General features: G+C 39.0%; 1 protein-coding gene across 1 annotated transcript in view; it reads right to left on the bottom strand.

Moving 5' to 3' along the window:
- Nucleotides 1–11310: 11310 nt before the first annotated feature.
- Nucleotides 11311–19015, bottom strand: part of LOC129015221 (amiloride-sensitive sodium channel subunit gamma-like) — a 99645-nt gene continuing 91940 nt past the window's right edge. Inside the window, exon 9 of the mRNA XM_063654977.1 lies at nt 11311–13031. Within this exon, the coding sequence (XP_063511047.1) occupies nt 12619–13031 (413 nt within the window). The 3' untranslated portion in view covers nt 11311–12618. The remainder of the gene's footprint in view (nt 13032–19015) is intronic.

The following is a 19015-nucleotide window of genomic DNA, read 5'->3' as shown; positions in this document are numbered from 1 at the left end:
GCCCCGTACCTGGCGGGGGCGAGTGCTCGTCGGTCCTCACGTGCTCGGTGGGAAACGGAATATAGGTGTAGATGCCGCTGGCCAGGCCGCCTGCCGTGATCGCCTTCCCCGGGAGCGTCCCCTAGGCCTTCCCGGACTCGGCACGGCCATGGCGGGCGGGAGGGGTGACGCCCGGCATTGCCTCGGTCCGAGCCTCCTGAACTCCCCGCTCCGACCTTAATTTGGTTTTGACACAAATAAAGATCTCACAAAAACATAAAATGGGATGTTTTGGCTTGTAATTTTTGTTGAAAGCAATAGTATTGTTGCATAGGATAGTGTATTTGGGGTAAATAGGTTATTATAATTTTTTTCATCAGCCCACTGACATTGATAGAGGGTAGTTTTTAGGTTATTGATGAGCAGTTTTCCGTTAGATATGCCTTAGGGTAGAGGTTTGTGGTAACAGTTGAGAGGTAGGCCAGGATTACGGCAGCAATATCCTTCTGAGAACCAGGGGATTCAAATCCTTCTCACGATACTTTGCTAGTATGGCCCCGGTTTGCTGTGCCTTCCCTTTATGCTGCTTACCAGAGATGGTCCCTCGCACTTGGCCTAGCTATAATATGTTCCACTGTTCTTTTTATTCTGTGCTTCTTAGCCTGGTAGCAGGGGTGAGGGAATGAGGAGATATCCGATGTTCTGAGGAAGCCTCACACTCAGCACTGTGAACTGGGATGTGAGGTTACTGCCCTTCACAGTTTCCTGCCCCTCCTGTAGGTGCAATGCCAGGACAAGAGCACATTCCCGTCCTTCCCCCAGTGGTAGAAAGGCTCCTGGTCCATGTTCCTAGCTTCTAGTTGAAGTGGGAGTGGGTCTGCAACAGTGCCCTGTAAATTAATGCTTTAGTTTCTTTATGGGAGATGTATCTGGGCAGAGACGTGGGTGTTGACCTTGTTTCTCCACCATCAGCTACAATGAGTTTTTTCACAGTTCCCTCTGGCTCAGGTTTGGATGCTCTTTCCCTGCAGATCCGGCCTTGTTGTTCTATAGGAGAGGTGGGAAAGCTATGTCTCCAGAGCTGTAGCAGTGGGTGGGATAGTGGTCCCTCCCTATCAGCACCGTGAGGGAAGCATTCTCAAGATTGTACCCCACCCTCCCTGACAGGCCTTGTAGGGTTCCTAGAAAAATTATACACAAAGGTGTAAACCCTATGTCTGTAGACTCCAGGATTTCTCATTCCCCTTCACCCACCCACCCACACACAGCCACCAGGAACTAGTTCAAAAGTCCTGCTTTGATTTTACTAGTTTCCATGGTCTTCGAGGTACACATGAAAGCCTGGGGCCTGTGTGACCTGCAGGCTCCTGCATGCCTTGATGTTGGGTTTGTCGTCTCCTCTGTGACCTCAGTCCTCCAAAGGGCTCAGAACAAGCCATTCATTCATTTGCATTTTCTCCAGCTTTTTTGTTTGTTTATTGTAGAAGCAACTCTGTCAGGTCTCTACATCTATAAACTTAACTCAGAAACTAATATTTCTAAATACATTTCTTTCCTATCATACTTTCAGTGCTGCTCTACCTATGCTAATTGTTCTTCAGTATTTTTCTTGTTTGTATGTCTTTATTTTAAAACCAGGTTTAATTCCTTCTTAAACTAATTTGTAACTTTTCTATTTTCTTCCATTTCATTTATTTCCCTCTGTGACTTTAATTCTTTTCAGACATTTAAAGCATTGATGCATAATTCCAGTGTAGGAGGTCAGATTATACACTGACATTTCTCCTTGACCACGGTGATAACACTTCAGCCCTGATGACAGTTATACCTGAAGCCAGAGCCACTCTTGACATGTATTTATTTTACTATTCAATAAAAATTAACTCATCATGAGCTGTATTTTATTAATATTTGTAGGCTTTATGGACCTGAAAATACAACAAATAAAAACCAAATTACATGACCTCAGGGGGTACAATTTTTTTGATTAAAACATTTTTGTCTTTCTGTCATTTGCAACCTGGAGTGATCACCTTGAAATAGGAACCAGAGTTGAAACTAAAGTAGTAGATGTTGGTGAGATTTGATGGCTAAGAACATAGAGCTCATTTTGTAATTGAAAGGGAAATAAGAATATGTGTCACCAGTTCCATATGATCACAATGCATGTGGAATAATCATAATGGCAACAAGTGACTTACATTTTGAGAGAGAATAATTGGAAATAAAATGACCAAGTATAAAGCTGACCCAAGGGCTGGGTGCAGTGGCTCATGCTTGTAATCCTTTGGGAGGCCGAGACAGGTGGATCACCTGAGGTCAGGAGTTTGAGACCAGCCTGGCCAATACGGTGAAACCCCATCTCTAATAAAAATGCAAAAAATTAGCCAGGCGTGGTGGTGGGCGCCTGTAATCCTGGCTACTTGGGAAACTGAGGCAGGAGACTCGCTTGAACCCGGGAGGTGGAGGTTGCAGTGAGCCAAGATTGTGCCACTGCACTCCAGCCTGGGAGACAGGGTGAGACTCAGTCTCAAAAGATAAATGAATGAATGAATGAATGAATGAATAAATAAATAAATAAATAAAGCTGACCCAGTCTGACTTGGATCACTGTCTTTAACATATATCTGCAATACTCATATAGGCAGTGTATAAATAACTTGTCAGCAATATTATTAATCCCCAGGTTCTTCTTGAATTTTCAGGGTTTGGTTTCTCCAGTAGTGAGTGTGTTACTGAGAAAAGGGGCTTACTATCCAATGCACTAAAGTCGATACTATGACACTGAATTTTTCTTTTTAGAAACAAAAAAAGCTTTTTGTTGTAATTTTTGTTTTGTTCTAAAATGTTTTTATTTCAATATCCTTTAGGGTACAAGAGATTTTTGGTTAAATGGATGAATTATATAGTGGTGAATTCTGAGATTTTAGTGCACCCATCACCTGAGTAGTACACATTGTACCCAATAGGTAGTTTTTTGTCTCTCATCCACCTCTCACCCTCCCCTTCTGAGTCTCCAAAGCCCGTTATATCACACCGTATGCCTTTGTATACTCATAGCTTAGCTCCCACTTATAAGTGAGAACATATGGTATTTGATTTTCCATTCCTGAGTTAGTATAATGGCCTCCAGCTTCATTCAAGTTGCTGCAAAGGACATTTTATTTCTTTTTATGGCTGAGTAGTATTCTATGTGTATGTATATCACATTTTCTTTATCCAATCATTGGTTGATGGGCATTTAGGTTGGTTTTCTATCTTCGCAGTTGTAAATTGTGCTGCAATAAACATATGTGTGCATGTGTCTTTTTCATATAATGATTTCTTTTCCTTTGAGTAGATACCCAGTAGAAGGATTGCTGGTAAATCTACTTTTAGTTCTTCATACTGTTTTTCATAGAGGTTGCGCTAATTTACATTCCTACCAGCAGTGTATAAGCGTTCCCTTTTCACCACATCCACACCATGTGTTGTTTTTTTACTTCTGATAATGGTCATTCTTACAGGAGGTGCAAGGTGGCATCTCATTGTGATTTTAATTTGCATTTCCCTGATGATTAGTGGTGTTGAGCATTTTTTCATATGTATATTGGCCATTGTATATCCTCCATAAAGTCTCGGCTTACAAGATCAATGTACCCTGTTGGTACATTGTACCAACACCAAGCTGAGAATCAAATCAAGAACTCAATCTCTTTTACAATAGCTGTAATAAAATTAAATAACTAATATTATACTTAACCAAGGAGGTAAAATATCTCTACAAGGAGAACTACAAAACACTGCTGAAAGAAACCATATGTGGCACAGACAAATGGAAATACATCTCATGCTCATGGATTGGAAGAATCAATATTGTGAAAGTGACTATACTGTCCAAAGCAATCTGTGGATTCAGTGCAATTCCCATCAAAATACCAATATCATTTTTCATAGAATTAGAAACCAAAATTTTAAAATTCATATGGAACCAAAAAGCAGCCCAAATAGCCAAAGCAATTCTAAGCAAAAAGAACAAATCTGGAGGCATCACATTACTGCCATTCAAATTATACTACAAGACTGTAGTTACCAAAACAGCATGGCACTAGTATAAAACTAGGCACATAGGCCAATGAAACAGAATCAAGAAAACAGAAATAAGCCAAATACTTACAATTAACTAATATTTGATAAAGCATACATGAATATGAATTGGAGAAAGAAGCCTCTCTTTAATAAATGGTGCCAGGAAAACTAGCTGGCCACATGTAGAAGAATAAAGCTGGATTATTATCTCTCACCTTATACTCAAATCAACTCAAGATAGATCAAGGACTTAAATCTAAGACCTGAAATCATAAACATTCTAGAAGATGACCAGGGGGTGGGGTAGGGGGTGCTCTTCTGAACATTAGCCTAGACAAAGAATTCTTGACTAAGAGCCCGAAAACAAATGCAAATAAATAAAACCTTATTTAAAAGCTTCTGCATAGCAAAAAAAATAATCAGAGTAAACAGAAAACCCATAGAATGGAAGAAAATATTTGCAAACTATGCATCCGACAAAGAACTAGTATCCAGAATCTACGAGGAACTAAAGCAAATCAGCAGAAAAAAATAATTCCATCAAGAAGTGGGCAAAAGGCAGAAATATATATTTTTATTTTTATTTGACTCATAAGTAGACAGGAGTCCATATCTTTCTCTCTGTGTAGGCCTCAAGCCAGTATTTTTACTAGAAAAGGTTCAGAAATTGGATTTGGAGATAAATTGGTGATTGGTGGAAGGAAAGGGGAGGCCTGGAAAGTCCTTGAGCATGCACAGTTATCTCTTCATACTACATCATGGGTTGTATGTCAAATTCAGGGGGAGTTAGTATAAAACATTTGATTGAAATTTGGGCTGTGATGTTAGCAAGCTTGTTCTGTGCAAACTCCAGCCACCTTGGTTCCAACCGTTTTCAGTTAGTTTTTTCTTGATATCACAAGTGGAGGGAGTTCAGCATTTCAGAAAGTTTTTTCCTTTCTTATCTGCTATCCTGCAAACTCAAGAATACCTGTTAGTCATTGGTTTCTTACTCTTTGGGGCACAATTTCAGTTTCAGCTTTTCAGCACGTTTTCTCTGTTATCTGCTATCCTGTAAGCCCAAGAATTTAGTCATATATTTAACTATTTGGGGTATGGTTTCATCTGCAGCCTCCCTGCCCTAGGTACAAAATCTGCCCAGGATTTTGGGCCCCAATAGGGCAGAGTCTGTCACTGGAAGAGCCATGGGATGGGGCCTTTATGGGTAATGGTGGAACACTCGCCTCAGTAAAAGTCTGTCCCCTAACATGGGTCTGGGCAAGAAGGGACCTCATCAACTCAGTCTTCAGCTGTGGTCACTGTGGGACCCACCAGACATGTGGGGACCCCAGTCTGGGAGTGGGGAGCCCTCTGCCCTCAGACATTTGTGGACAATAAAGTAGCCCTGGAGGAATGGCTGGCAGGCGAAGGTGCCCTTCCCATTGGTCAGGAACAGGGGCTCCTTCTGCATGGCCCTCTCTGTCCCATCCTCTGGAGGCATCATTCTCCCTCTGCCCTGAGTGGTCCCTGAAGGAACAGTGTCTCTGGGTGTTCTCGAGGACCACACCACTAGAGCTCATTTGCTTCCTTCTGGTAACCTGGGCAAATGAAGCCCCTTCCTGTACTGACAGCCCAGAACTGGGGAATCTGTTGTCCCTTTAACTAAGACATGATCTCCATGAATACAGAGGCTGGTTTGGAATCAACAGATCATTTCCCCTAAACCAAACATTTTCTCACTCAACTGGTTTTATCTCTTAAGCTGATTCACCAGCCACAGGGAGCTTTGAGTAGACCAAAGCTGTCATGAGATTTGTTTTCTTCAGAAAACTGGGCATTTCGTGGTCCCTGAATGATCCCAGGAGGCTGATCATATAGAGGTCTCTGGCCCTTGACCCCACTGTGCCTCCAGGTGCCCAGAACAGCCCATCATAGGCCCTTTCCCCTTGGGAGGTGGACATTGTTCATCCTCCTGAAGCAAGCATGTGCCCACCTTGGCACATTTGAAGACAACAGACCTTGCTGTCCAGGCCCCCCGTTCTCATACCCTCAGGCAGGAACCCACTCTTGGACAGGGGCAGAGACTCCAGAGACCCTGGTGGGGGGAGAAGACTGGGTCTGGGCTTTTGTTCCTGGTGGTAGAACATGGTCACCTTGCTGGCTTTTGAGACCCAGGCAGGACCCTGGTTTGGGGTGTTCTCTGAAGTTCTCAAATGCAGTGTAATATTTTTTTTTCTTGCAGGTTGGACATGGAGGAGGATGTGGATACCCTCTTACCCAGAATCAAGGGGAACATTATTGCCAAGTATGAGTGGGTACAGGACAGGCTGCTCCTTCGAAGGGGCAGAGGGATCACCACTCCTTCTGTGCTGTAGTCAGAGAGTCCTGGGCCCACTTGGGACAAAGGGCGGGGAAGGGCCGCACACACCCCCATGCCTCTACACTCCTCTGCTTGGCCCCCCTCACCCTGACCCCTCTGCACTGCAGGGATGCCAGGCCAGGGTGCCAGTGGACATAGGGCAGGAAGATTCTTTAATCTAGAAAATCAGCAATTATCTCCAGATTCTGTAGTGTGTCTTCTGTCTCCCGAGCCCCCACTCCCAGCAATCTCATCTCAGTGATAGATTTTATTTTGAGAAAGGCCTCTCTGAGGAAGGACATGTCTCAAGTGCACCTCCTTCCCAGGACTGGAACTCCTCCCCAGGTGTCCTGCAAATCCAGCCCAAGGTCAGTGTTATGCCAGAGCTGAGTATCCCACTGTGGGGGAGAGCCCGGCCTAAAGTGTGCTCTCTTAAAAAAAAGGAATTTTTTTTATTACACTTTAAGTTTTAGAAAAACAAAAAGGAAATTGAAGTCAATGACTGCAGAAAATTTGGGAAAATTACATCTCTGCGGAAATTGAACAACACACTCCTAAATAACCATAATATCAAAATAAAATAATTGGATAATATTTTCAGATAAATAATAATAAAACAACATATTAAAACTTATGAGATGCAGCAAAAACCTGCTCAGATAAATTTATAGCAATAAACACCTATATTAAAAATGAACAACTATAACTTAAAATCAATAAACTAATATTTGGCACAAACATGTAAAGACAAATTAAATACTACACATCAAAACTGGAGGAAAAATATCAGTTGGAAAATACAAGTCATGTGGAATAGGAAGACTGGAGAATAAAATGCCTGGGGATAAGGGTTCTGAAAACTGTCCACATATTTCTAAGAATCTAGAAGCCCATATGCCTGCTCAGGACTAGGCATGGGTAAGATCAGTGTTCGGAAAAGCTCTAAGGAGATCTTAGATCTGCTTCACCCTCGAATATGGTTTGGCTCTGTGATCCAACCCAAATCTCATCTCAAATTATAATCCCCACGTGTTGAGGGAAAGAAGTGATTGAATTATGGTGTGGTTTTGCCCATGCTGTTCTCAAGATAGTGAGTGAACTCTCACAAGATCTGCTGGTTTTATAAATGGTAGTTTTTTCTGTTCTCTCACTCTCTCTCCTGCCACCTTGTGAAGGGGGTACTTGCTTCTCCTCCACTTTCTGCCATGATTGTGAATTTCCTGAGGCCACCCCAGTCATGCAGAACTGTGAGTCAGTTAAACCTATTTCTTTTATGAATTACCCCATCTCAGGCATTTCTTTATAGCAGCGTGAGAACAAACTAATACACATTCAAACCCAGCATAAACGGGGAAAAAAAAAGGAAAAGATCTAATTTTCCTGGTTTGTAAGCTGAGCTGCAATAATTAAGACGTTTTGGGCAAGCAAGCATTTGAGAAAATCTCCGTCAAATTACTAGCTCATAAGATAATGAAACAGAGGCTTTTATTCCATACACAACAAAGAACACAATATTTACAAAAATATCTTTGAAAAGTCATTAAACAAATATAAATAGTCATGAGAAACAAAAACCCAAAGGATTAAAAATATGATTTCAAAGTTACCATATTATAATATCAAAATGTAGTTTTCAAAACAGCAAAACACAAGGCAGGCAAAAAAATATCACTCATTAACAAGATAACAAATTAAAAGAAACAGTCCTAGAGATATCCTAGACATTGAAAGACATTAAAAAGTCTTTAAATCAACGGACTTAAATATGCTGAAAAAGAGAGTAAACCATAAGAAAGAAAAAAAATTGGGAAAATGATGTCTCATCAAATAGAAAGTATCAATAGAGATAGCAATTATAAAATAAACAAAAAATTCTGAATTCAAAAATTAAAATCAATGAAAGAAAAAATTTTAACAGAAAGCCTCTACAGCAGAATGAGTAGAAAGAAAAAAAAGAGAAAAGAATTAGCAAAGTTTAGTCTGTTCAATTTTAATGATTTAGACTGACTAGGAGAAAGAGAATTAAGAAAAATTAGAAGGCCCTAAGATACTAATGACAAATCATTACAATACCATCACAAGGATTACGGAAAATCAAAGAAGAGGGAGATAGTAAAATAATCAGAAAAAAAAATTGAAGGAATAGTGGCTGAAAAATTTCTAAACATGATAAAACTCATGAATCTACACATCCAAAAATATAACTGAGCTCAAAATTATCTACCCTCAAAGACCTCCACCAAAGACACATTACAATCAAACTTTCAAAAGTTACAGACAAAAAAAAAGAATCTTAAAAATAGTAATAGAGAAAAGGCCCATCACATACAAAGATATCATAGTAAAATTAACAGCTAATTTCTTGCTAGAAAAAAGTCATGAGACAGCAGGATGACATATTCAAAGTGATAAAATTTAAAAAAAAACAACAAAGAAGTCTATTTCCAGCAAACTGTTCTTCAAAGACAAATGAGATATCAACACATTTCTATATTTTAAAAAAATTATACAGAATTTCTCACTAATAGATCCACTCTGCAATACATGATAAAGACTATCTTTTTGGCTGAAATAAAAGCACACACTATAAAGTAACTTAATGCCATATTAAAAGAACAAATAACACCAGTAAAAGTAAATATACACAAAAATTAAAATGCCACTAAGAAAATATTTTTATTTCATAACATTTCATCTTCTAAAATTCTTTTATATATGATTCAGAAGACTAATGCATAAAAGTAGCTATAAATCTGTGTTAATTTCAGGCAATGCATAATTATATAAGCTGGAAACACATATAGTTGCAGAAACAAATCTGTGTGGAGTCAACTGTTTTAATAAAACCAAATTTCAAGTGGTATTGATTTATTATACATGGTCATACATTCATGAGATTAGTTATAATCCTTAATCACTAAAACAATAACTTTAAATAGTCAAAAAGGAATTTAAAAGGGCATAAAAACTGTAGACTTGAAAAATATCAATAGAATAAAAATGTCAGTAATAGACTAAATTTGAAAAAGATATATGACAGAAAAATAAGTAGCAAAATGATAGAATAGAATCTTTTTAAAATACTTTAAATAGACATAAACTGTACAATTACAATGCAAACATTGACAGAATGGTTTAAAAAATGTAAATATAATCCAACTTTGTTATCTACAAGAGACTCATTAGTTTCCTCTTTAGGTCGTTAAGTAAAAGAATTCACAATAGCAAAGACTTGGAACCAACCCAAATGTCCAACAATGACAGACTGGATTAAGAAAATGTGGCATATATACACCATGGAATACTATGCAGCCATAAAAAATGATGAGTTCATGTCCTTTGTAGGGACATGGATGAAATTGGAAATCATCATTCTCAGTAAACTATCGCAAGAACAAAAAACCAAACACCACATGTTCTCACTCATAGATGGGAATTGAACAATGAGAACACATGGACACAGGAAGGGGAACATCACACTCTGGGGACTGTTGTGGGGTGGGGGGAGGGGGGAGGGATAGCATTAGGAGATATAACTAATGCTAAATGACGAGTTAATGGGTGCAGCACACCAGCATGGCACATGTATACATATGTAACCAACCTGCACATTGTACACATGTACCCTAAAACTTAAAGTATAATAATAATAAAAAAAAAGAAAAAAAGAAAAAGAAAAAAAGAATTCCAAAAGATACTTTATACAAACAGTAGCCAAAAGAGCTGGGGTGGCTATACTTCAGCAAAATAAATATTAAGACAAAAGTGTTACAAGTGACAAATGAGGACATTATATATTGAAGAAATGTAAACCTATCAATAAGACATAACAATTGTAAATATGTATGCACCCAACAAAGATCCCAACATATGAAACAAAAAGACAGTTAATGACAGAAGTAGAAAGTTATACAGATTTGTTGACCTAAATGTACCAACTAGACCTAGCAGTCAAATACAAGTACATTTCTTCAAAAAGAAATTAATTTGGTTTTCAGATTTTGTGAATTGTTTTTCAGAAATTAATTTAGCAATCTTATTCTATGGAATGCTTATTTTTTAAAAGCCATTATTTTAAACTTTGCATAATATCACACTCAATTCAATGTTTCTAGTATATTTATCATTATAAAACCATAAAAGAATAACTTTAAACTATTTCCACTTTCATCAATAGACCATGATGAATCTACTCTCAGACTCTATTGATTTGCCTTTTATGAATATTTTTAAAAAACTACACTCTTGTAGTATAACTAACATTTTCTCTCTATGCAATGGTACATTTGGCCATATTTCAAGCTGGTTTCTTTCACTTACCGTAATTTATTTGAGATAGTCTATTCTTCCTTTCATTATGTATTAGGAAATGTATTTAGGAGAGAAAAACAGAAACTACCTATGTGGCTTCATATTTTGGCCTCTTTTTCTTTTCCTTAGAAATGTTAAGTCAACTACTAGCAAAAATACTAATTAAGCATTAAGAATTATAAAGTTGGCCGGGCATGGTGGCTCATGCTGAGAAGCCAAGGCAGGTGTATCCCTTGAGGCCAAGACTCTGAGAACAGCCTCGCCAGCATAGTGAAATGCTGTTTCTACTAAAAATACAAAAATTAGCTGGCATGGTAGTGTGTGCCTGTAATCCCAGCTACTCATAAGGCTGGTGCATGAGAATCTTTCAAACACAGGAGGTACAGGTTGCAATGAGTCAAGATCATACTATTACACTCCAGCCTGGGTGAGAGAGTAAAACTGTCTCAAAAACAAACAAACAAACAAAAAAAACAGTTAAATGAGATCTAGGATTTGGTAACACAATAGAGTCAACAGTTAACAATAATTCATTGTATGTTTCAAAATAGCTAAAAGAGAAAATTTGGAATAAATATTTGAGCTGATGAATATCCCAATTACTAAGCTTTATTACACATTGTATGCTTATATGAAAATATTACATGTACCCTGCGTATATGTACAATTGTTACATATCCATCAAAATTAAAAATAGGCCAGGCATGGTGGCTCATAGGATTTGTCACATAGGATCTGCCACAGTCTTCACATTTCTAGGGTTTCTCTCCAGTATGATTTCTCTTATGTTTTGTAACGTCTGAGGATCACCCATAGGCTTTGCCACATTCTTCACATTTGTAAGGTCTCTCTCCAGTATGAATTCTCTTATGTTCAGTAAGTACTGAGAACCACCTACAGATTTTGCCACATTCTTCACATTTGTAAGGTCTCAGAATAGTATGAATACTCATGTTGAGTAAGTTCTGAGAAGTTTTTAAAGGCTCTACCACACTCTTCACATTTGTATAGTTTCTCTCCAGTATGGATTCTCTTGTGTTTAATAAGGTTTGAGGAGCGGGTAAAGGCTTTGCCACATTCTTCCCATTTGTAAGGTCTCTCTCCAGTATGAACTCTCTTATGTTTAGTAAGGTCTGAGAAGCTATTAAAGGCTCTGCCACATTCTTCACATTTGTAGGGCTTCTCTCCAGAATGAATTCTCTTATGTTTAGTAAGCTCTGAGAAGCACCTACAGACTGCCACATTCTTCACATTTGTAGGGTTTCTCTCCAATATGGATTATCTTGGGTTGAACAAGGTTTGAAGAGCAGCTAAGGGCTTTGCTACATAATTCACACTGGTAAGGTCTCTCTCCAGTATGGATTCTCTTGTGTTCAATAAGGGTTGAGGAGTGGCCAAAGGCTTTGCCACATTTTTTCACATTTGTAAGGTTTCTCTCCAGTATGAATTCTCTTATGTTTAGTAAGTTCTGAGAAGCTTATAAAGGCTCTCCACATTCTTCACATTTGTAGGGTTTCTCTCCAGAATGAATTCTCTCGAGTAAGCTCTGAGAAGCACCTACATATTTTGCCACATTCTTCACATTGGTAAGGTCTCTCCATAGTATGAATTCTCTTATGTTGAATAAGGCCTGAGAGGCTTTTAAAGGCGCTGCCACATGCTTCGCATTTGCAGGGTTTCTCTCCAGTAGGAATTCTCTTGCGGTGTCTAATTTGCCACATTCTTCACATTAGTAAGGTCTCTCTCCAGTATGAATTCTCTTATGTTTGGTAAGGTCTGAGAAGCTTCTAAAGGCTCTGCCACATTCTTCACATTTGTAGGGTTTCTCTCCAGTATGAATTCTCTTAGTCTAATAAGTTCTGAGAACCACCCACAGGCTTGGCCACATTCTTCACATTTGTAAAGTTTTTCTCCAGTATGAATTATCTTATGTTTAGTAAGGTCTGAGAAGCATTTGAAGGTTCTGCAAAATTTTTCACATTTGTAAGGGTTCCCTCTAGTATGAGTTCTCTTATATATAATAAGGCCTGAGACTCACCTGCAGGCTTTGCCACATTCTTCACATTTGTAGGGTTTCTTTCTGCTATTAATTTTCTTATTTTCAGTAAGAATTCTGCACCGCTCAAAGGCTTTGCCATATTTATTGCATTGGCATGTTTTGTTATGGGTTGCTGGTAAACATTGATGAAGGCAATTGTAGCTACACTTCTGTCCCTGCAATTATTCACACCTTGCCAGTCTTTCCTTAAGTATAAATTATCCAGGTAACAGCCTTCACATTTTCTCAGTATTACCTTTTTATGTGAATCTTCTATGTCCTGCTTTGGCAATATCTCTGCAGTGAACAAAAAAGAACCAGCTGAAAAAACATAACAAATCATCTCACTTATTAGACTAAGGTGAATATACTTTACAAATATAAAATTATACAGAGCACATTAAAATGGTGACACAGGGTCGCTTCCTAGATGACCAAATGGGAACAGCTCTGGTGTACAGCTCCTAGTGAGATCAACAAAGATGGGTGATTTCTGCATTTCCAACTGAGGTAGTACTTGATTCATCTCATTGGGACTGGTTGGACAGTGGGTGCAGCCCACGGAGGGCGAGCTGAAGCAGGGTGGGGCCTCACCTCACCCAAGAAGTGCAAGAGGTTGGGGGATTTCCCTTTCCTAGCCAAGGGAAGTTGTGACAGACTGTACCTGAAGAAACGGTACACTCCTGACCAAATACTGTGCTTTCCCCAAAGTCTTAGCAGCCAGTAGACCAGGAGATACCCTCTTGTGCCTGGCTCAGTGGGTCCCACACCCACGGAGCCTTGCTCACTGCTAGCACAGCAGTCTGAGATTGACCTGCAATGCTTCAGCCTGATGGGGGGAGGGGCATCCACCATTGCTGAGGCTTGAGTAGCTCACAGTGTAAACAAAGAGGCCAGGAAGCACGAACTGGGTGAAGCCCACCACAGCTCAGCAAGGCCTATTGCCTCTATAGATTCCACCTGTAGGGGCAGGGCATAGTAGAACAAACGGCAACAGACAGCTTCTGCAGACTTAAACATCCCTGTCTGACAGCTCTAAAGAGAGCAGTGGTTATCTCGGCACAGTGTTTGAGCTCCAAGAATGAACAGACTACCTCCTCTAGTGGGTCCCTGATCCCCGTGTAGCCTGACTGAGAAATACCTTCCAGCAGGGGCCAACAGACACTTCAAACAGGCAGGTGCCCATCTGGGATGAAGCTTCCAGAGGAAGGATCAGGCAGCAGTATTTGCTGTTCTGCAGCCTCCACTGGTGATACCAATGCAAACAGGGTCTGGAGTGGACCTCCAACAAACTCCAACAGACCTGCAGCTGAGGGGTTTATAAGAAGGAAAACTAACAGAAAGGAATAGCATCAACATCAATAAAAAGGACATCCACACCAAAACCCCATCTGTAGTTCACCAACATCAAAGACCAAACGTAGATAAAACCACAAAGATGGAGATAAACCACAGCAAAAAAGCTGAAAATTCCAAAAAACGGGGTGCTTCTTCTCCTGCAAAGTATCGCAGCTCCTTGCAAGCAAGGGAACAAAACTGGATGGAGAATGACTTTGACAAGTTGACAGAAGTAGGCTTCAGAAGGTCGGTAATAACAAACTTCCCCAAGCTAAAGGAGCATGGTCTAACACATTGCAAGGAAGCTAAAAACCTTGAAAAATGGTTAGATGAATGGCTAACTAGAATAAACAGTGTGGAGAAGACATTAAATGACCTGATGGAGCCGAAAACCACAGAATGAGAATATCGTGATGCATGCACAAACTTCAATAGCTAATTCCATCAAGTATAAGAAAGGATATCAGTGATTGAAGACCAAATTAATGAAATAAAGCAAGAAGATTAGAGAAAAAAGAATAAAAAGAAACTAACAAAGCCTCCAAGAGATATGGGACTATGTGAAAAGACTAAATATATGTTTGACTGGTATACCAGAAAGTGACGGGGAGAATGGAAACAAGTTAGAAAACACTCTTCAGGATATTATCCAGGAGAATTGCCCCAACCTAGCATGGTAGGCCAAAATTCAAATTCAGGAAATACAGAGAACACCACAAAGATACTCCTCGAGAAGAGCAACCTCAAGATACATAACTGTCAGATTCACCAAGGTTGAAATGAAGAAAAAAATGCTAAGGGCAGCCAGAGAAAAAGGTTGGGTTACCCATAAAAGGAAGCCCATCAGACTAACAGCGGATTTCTCGTCAGAAATCCTACAAGCCAGAAGAGAGTGGGGGTCAATATTCAACATTCTTAAAGAAAAGAATTTTCAAGCCAGAATTTCATATCAACCCAAACTAAGCTTCATAAGTGAAGGAGAAATAAAATCCTTTACAGACAAGCAAATGCACAGAGATTTTGTCACCACCAGGCCTGCCTTACAAGAGCTCCTGAAGGAAGCACTAAACATGGAAAGGAACAACTGTTACCAGCCACTGCAAAAACATGCCAAATGGTAAAGACCATTAATGCTATGAAGAAACTGCATCAATTAACAGGCAAAATAACCAGCTAACATCATAATGACAGGATCAAATTCAACCATAACAATCTTAACCTTAAATGTAAATGGGATAAATGCCCCAATTAAAACACACAGACTGGCAAATTGGATAAAGACTCAAGACCCATCAGTGTGCTATATTCAGGAGACCCATCTCATGTGCAAAGATGCACATAGGCTAAAAATAAAGGGAAGAAGGAAGATCTACCAAGCAAATGGAAAGAAAAAATAAGCAGGGGTTGCAATCCTAGTCTCTGATAAAAGAGACTTTAAACCAACAAAGGTCAAAAGAGACAAAGAAGGCCACTACATAATGGTAAAGGGATCAATTCACCAAGAAGAGCTAACTATCCTAACTATATATGCAACCAATACAGGAGCACCCTGTATTGCTTCATAAACCAAGTCCTTAGAGACCTACAAAGAGGCTTAGATTCCCACACAATAATAATGGGAGACTTTAACACCCCACTGTCAATATTAGACAGATCAACGAGACAGAAGGTTAACAAGGATATCCAGAACTTGAACTCAGCTCTGGACCAAGCAGACCTAATAGACATCTGCAGAACTCTACACATCAAATCAACAGAATATACAATCTTCTCAGCACCACATCACACTTATTCTAAAATTGACCATATAATTGGTAACACTCCTCAGCAAATGTAAAAAAAGAGAAACCCCAACAAACTGTCTCTCACACTACAGTGCATTCAAATTAGAACTCAGGATTAAGAATCTCACTCAAAACCACACAACTACATGGAAACTGAAAAACCTGCTCCTGAATGACTACTGGGTAAATAACGATATGAAGGCAGAATTAAAGATGTTCTTTGAAACCAATGAGAATAAAGACACAATGTACCAGAATCTCTGGGACACAGTTAAAGTAGTGTGTAGAGGAAAATTTATAGCACTAAATGCCTACAAGAGAAAGCAGGAAAGATCTAAAATCAACACCCTAACATCACAATTAAAAGAACTAGAGATGTAAGAGCAAACAAATTCAAAATCTAGCAGAAGGCAAGAAATAACTAAGATCAGAGCAGAACTGAAGGAGGTAGAGACACAAAAAACCCTTCAAAAATCATGAATCCAGGAGATGGTTTTTTGAAAAGATCAACAAAATAGATAGACCACTAGCAAGATTAATAAAGAAGAAAAGAAAGAAGAATCAAATAGATGCGATAAAAGATGATAAAGGGGATATCACCACCAATCCCACAGAAATACAAACTACCATGAGAGAATACTATAAATACCTCTACATCTAATATCCAGAATCTATAAGAAACTTAAACAAATTTACACACACACAAAAACAACCCCACCAAAAAATGGGCAAAGGATATGAACAGACACTTCTCAAAAGAAGACATTTATGCAGCCAACAAGCATGAAAAAAAGCTCATCATCACTGGTCATTAGAGAAATGAAAATCAAAACCACAATGAAATACCATCTCATGACAGAATGGTGATCATTAAAAAGTCAGGAAACAACAGATGCTGGAGAGGATGTGTAAAAATAGAAAAGCTTTTACACTGTTGGTGGGAGTGTAAAGTAGGTCAACCATTGTGGAAGACAGTGTGGCGATTCCTCAAGGATCTAGAGCTAGAAATACCATTTGACCCAGCCATCCCATTACTGGGTATATACCCAAAGGATTATGAATCATGCTACTATAAAGACACATGCACACGTGTGTTTATTGTGCACTATTCACAATAGCAAAGACTTGGAACCAACCCAAATGTCCATCAATGATAGGCTGGATTAAGAAAATGTGGCACATACACACCATGGAATACTATGCAGTCATTAAAAGGGATGAGTTCATGTCCTTTGTAGGGACATGGATGAAACTGGAAACCACCATTCTAAGCAAACTATCACAAGGACAGAAAACCAAACACCGCATGTTCTAACTCATAGGTGGGAGTTGAACAACAAGAACAACACATGGACACAGGGTGGGGAACACCATACACTGGGGCCTTTTGGGGGGTAAGGGGGCTGGGGGAGGCATAGCATTAGGAGAAATACTTAATGTAAATGAGGAGTTGATGGGTGCAGCAAACCAACATGGCACATGTATACCTATGTAATAATCCTGTATGTTGTGCACATGTACCGTAGAACTTAAAGTACAATAAAAAAAAAAAGGTGACACAATATAATACCATAGGCTGTAATTTCTTTATAGACATATAAACTTAACAGAAATATACCAAACAAAATGCTTTTTTGAGAAATATAAAAAGCAGTTAAGCATTTGCAGCACCACAAGTGAGCAAAATGCCAATTTTGCTCTATAGTTATAGAGAAGTGGAGGAAAAGTATATTATATTTACCCACTACAGCCATTCTTCATCCCCAATACAACATGGTGCCTTTAAATATAAACTCCCAACTCCTGGCTACTCCTTCCAAAAATAAATAAAATAGTGCCACATGTGTCCATGCTTTTGGCTTTTCGCGGCCTTGCCAAAGACTAATTTCTGTGTTCCATGACAGAGCTAAAAGAAATGGTGGTATACTTTTAATGACAGGTTGGGTCAGCTGAGGTAAATGACTGTTACAAGAGAACAAAGACTTCAGTACCATAGACAGACAATGTACAGAAAGTGATTATAGGATCTCAGTAAGAAACATGGGAATCTTCTTTAACTGAAAAACAAACACACAAGCCTAGAGAAGACACATCCATAGAACAGGTTTGAGAGACTCCAAGAATTTCTAGCCTAAAAACCTGGTGCCGGGCCGGGCACGGTGGCTCACGCCTGTAATCCCAGCACTTTGGGAGGCAGATGGATAACCAGGTCAGGAGATCGAGACCATCCTGGCAAACACAGTGAAACCCCATCTCTACTAAAAATACAAAAAATTGGCCGGGCATGGTGGTGGGCACCTGTAGTCCCAGGTACTCGGGAGGCTGAGGCAGGAGAATGGCGTGAACCTGGGAGGCACAGCTTGCAGTGAGTCGAGATCGCGCCACTGCACTACAGCCTGGGCGACAGAGAGAGACTCCATTTCAAAAAAAACAAACAAACAAAAAAAACACACCTGGTGCCATATTACCCCAGGTAAAAGCCACTTCATAAATATTTTGACATGTGGCTTTTTTTTGCACAAATCACAATCAAACATTAAAACGTACACAAAACATCAGGATGAGATGGCTGAACCAAAGAAAAAAAGCAAATATCCAGAAATCAATCCTAGAAAAATGGAGATGTTAAAATTACCTGAAACAATGTGAATTCAGCTAGATTTTTTGAAAGACAAAAATAAATCACCTTAAAAATTTAAATTATCATTTCAGTGATGCTCATTGGGTGAAATGGGGACACAGAAAACAATATGAAATAACAAAAATGAAACTATCAACAAAAAGATAAAAAGCACAAAAAGAAATGAAAATTATGGAGCAGAAGAATAAAATAAGACTGATATTCAACTGACACTTCAACATTTAAAAAAAATTCAACAAAATCAAGAAGCTCAGCAAATTTCAACTAAGATTAACACAAAGACATCCCTAAACAGACACAATATGACAAAGTTTTGAAAGTCACAGACAAGAAGAGAATCTGGAATGCAGGAAGAGAAAAGAAAGGTGTCATTTACGTGCATGCTCCTGCAAGACTACCAGCAGATTTATAAACAGAAATCCTTCAGGGAAGAACAAAGTTGGATGATGTATTTAAAACACTAAAAAACAAAACAAAACAAAAATGTCTTAGCATGAACACTATATCCCGCAAAAGTA

Source organism: Pongo pygmaeus, chromosome 18 (genome assembly GCF_028885625.2).
Source record: "Pongo pygmaeus isolate AG05252 chromosome 18, NHGRI_mPonPyg2-v2.0_pri, whole genome shotgun sequence".
Taxonomy (NCBI): domain Eukaryota; kingdom Metazoa; phylum Chordata; class Mammalia; order Primates; family Hominidae; genus Pongo; species Pongo pygmaeus.
This window is presented reverse-complemented; position numbering and strand designations above follow the sequence as displayed.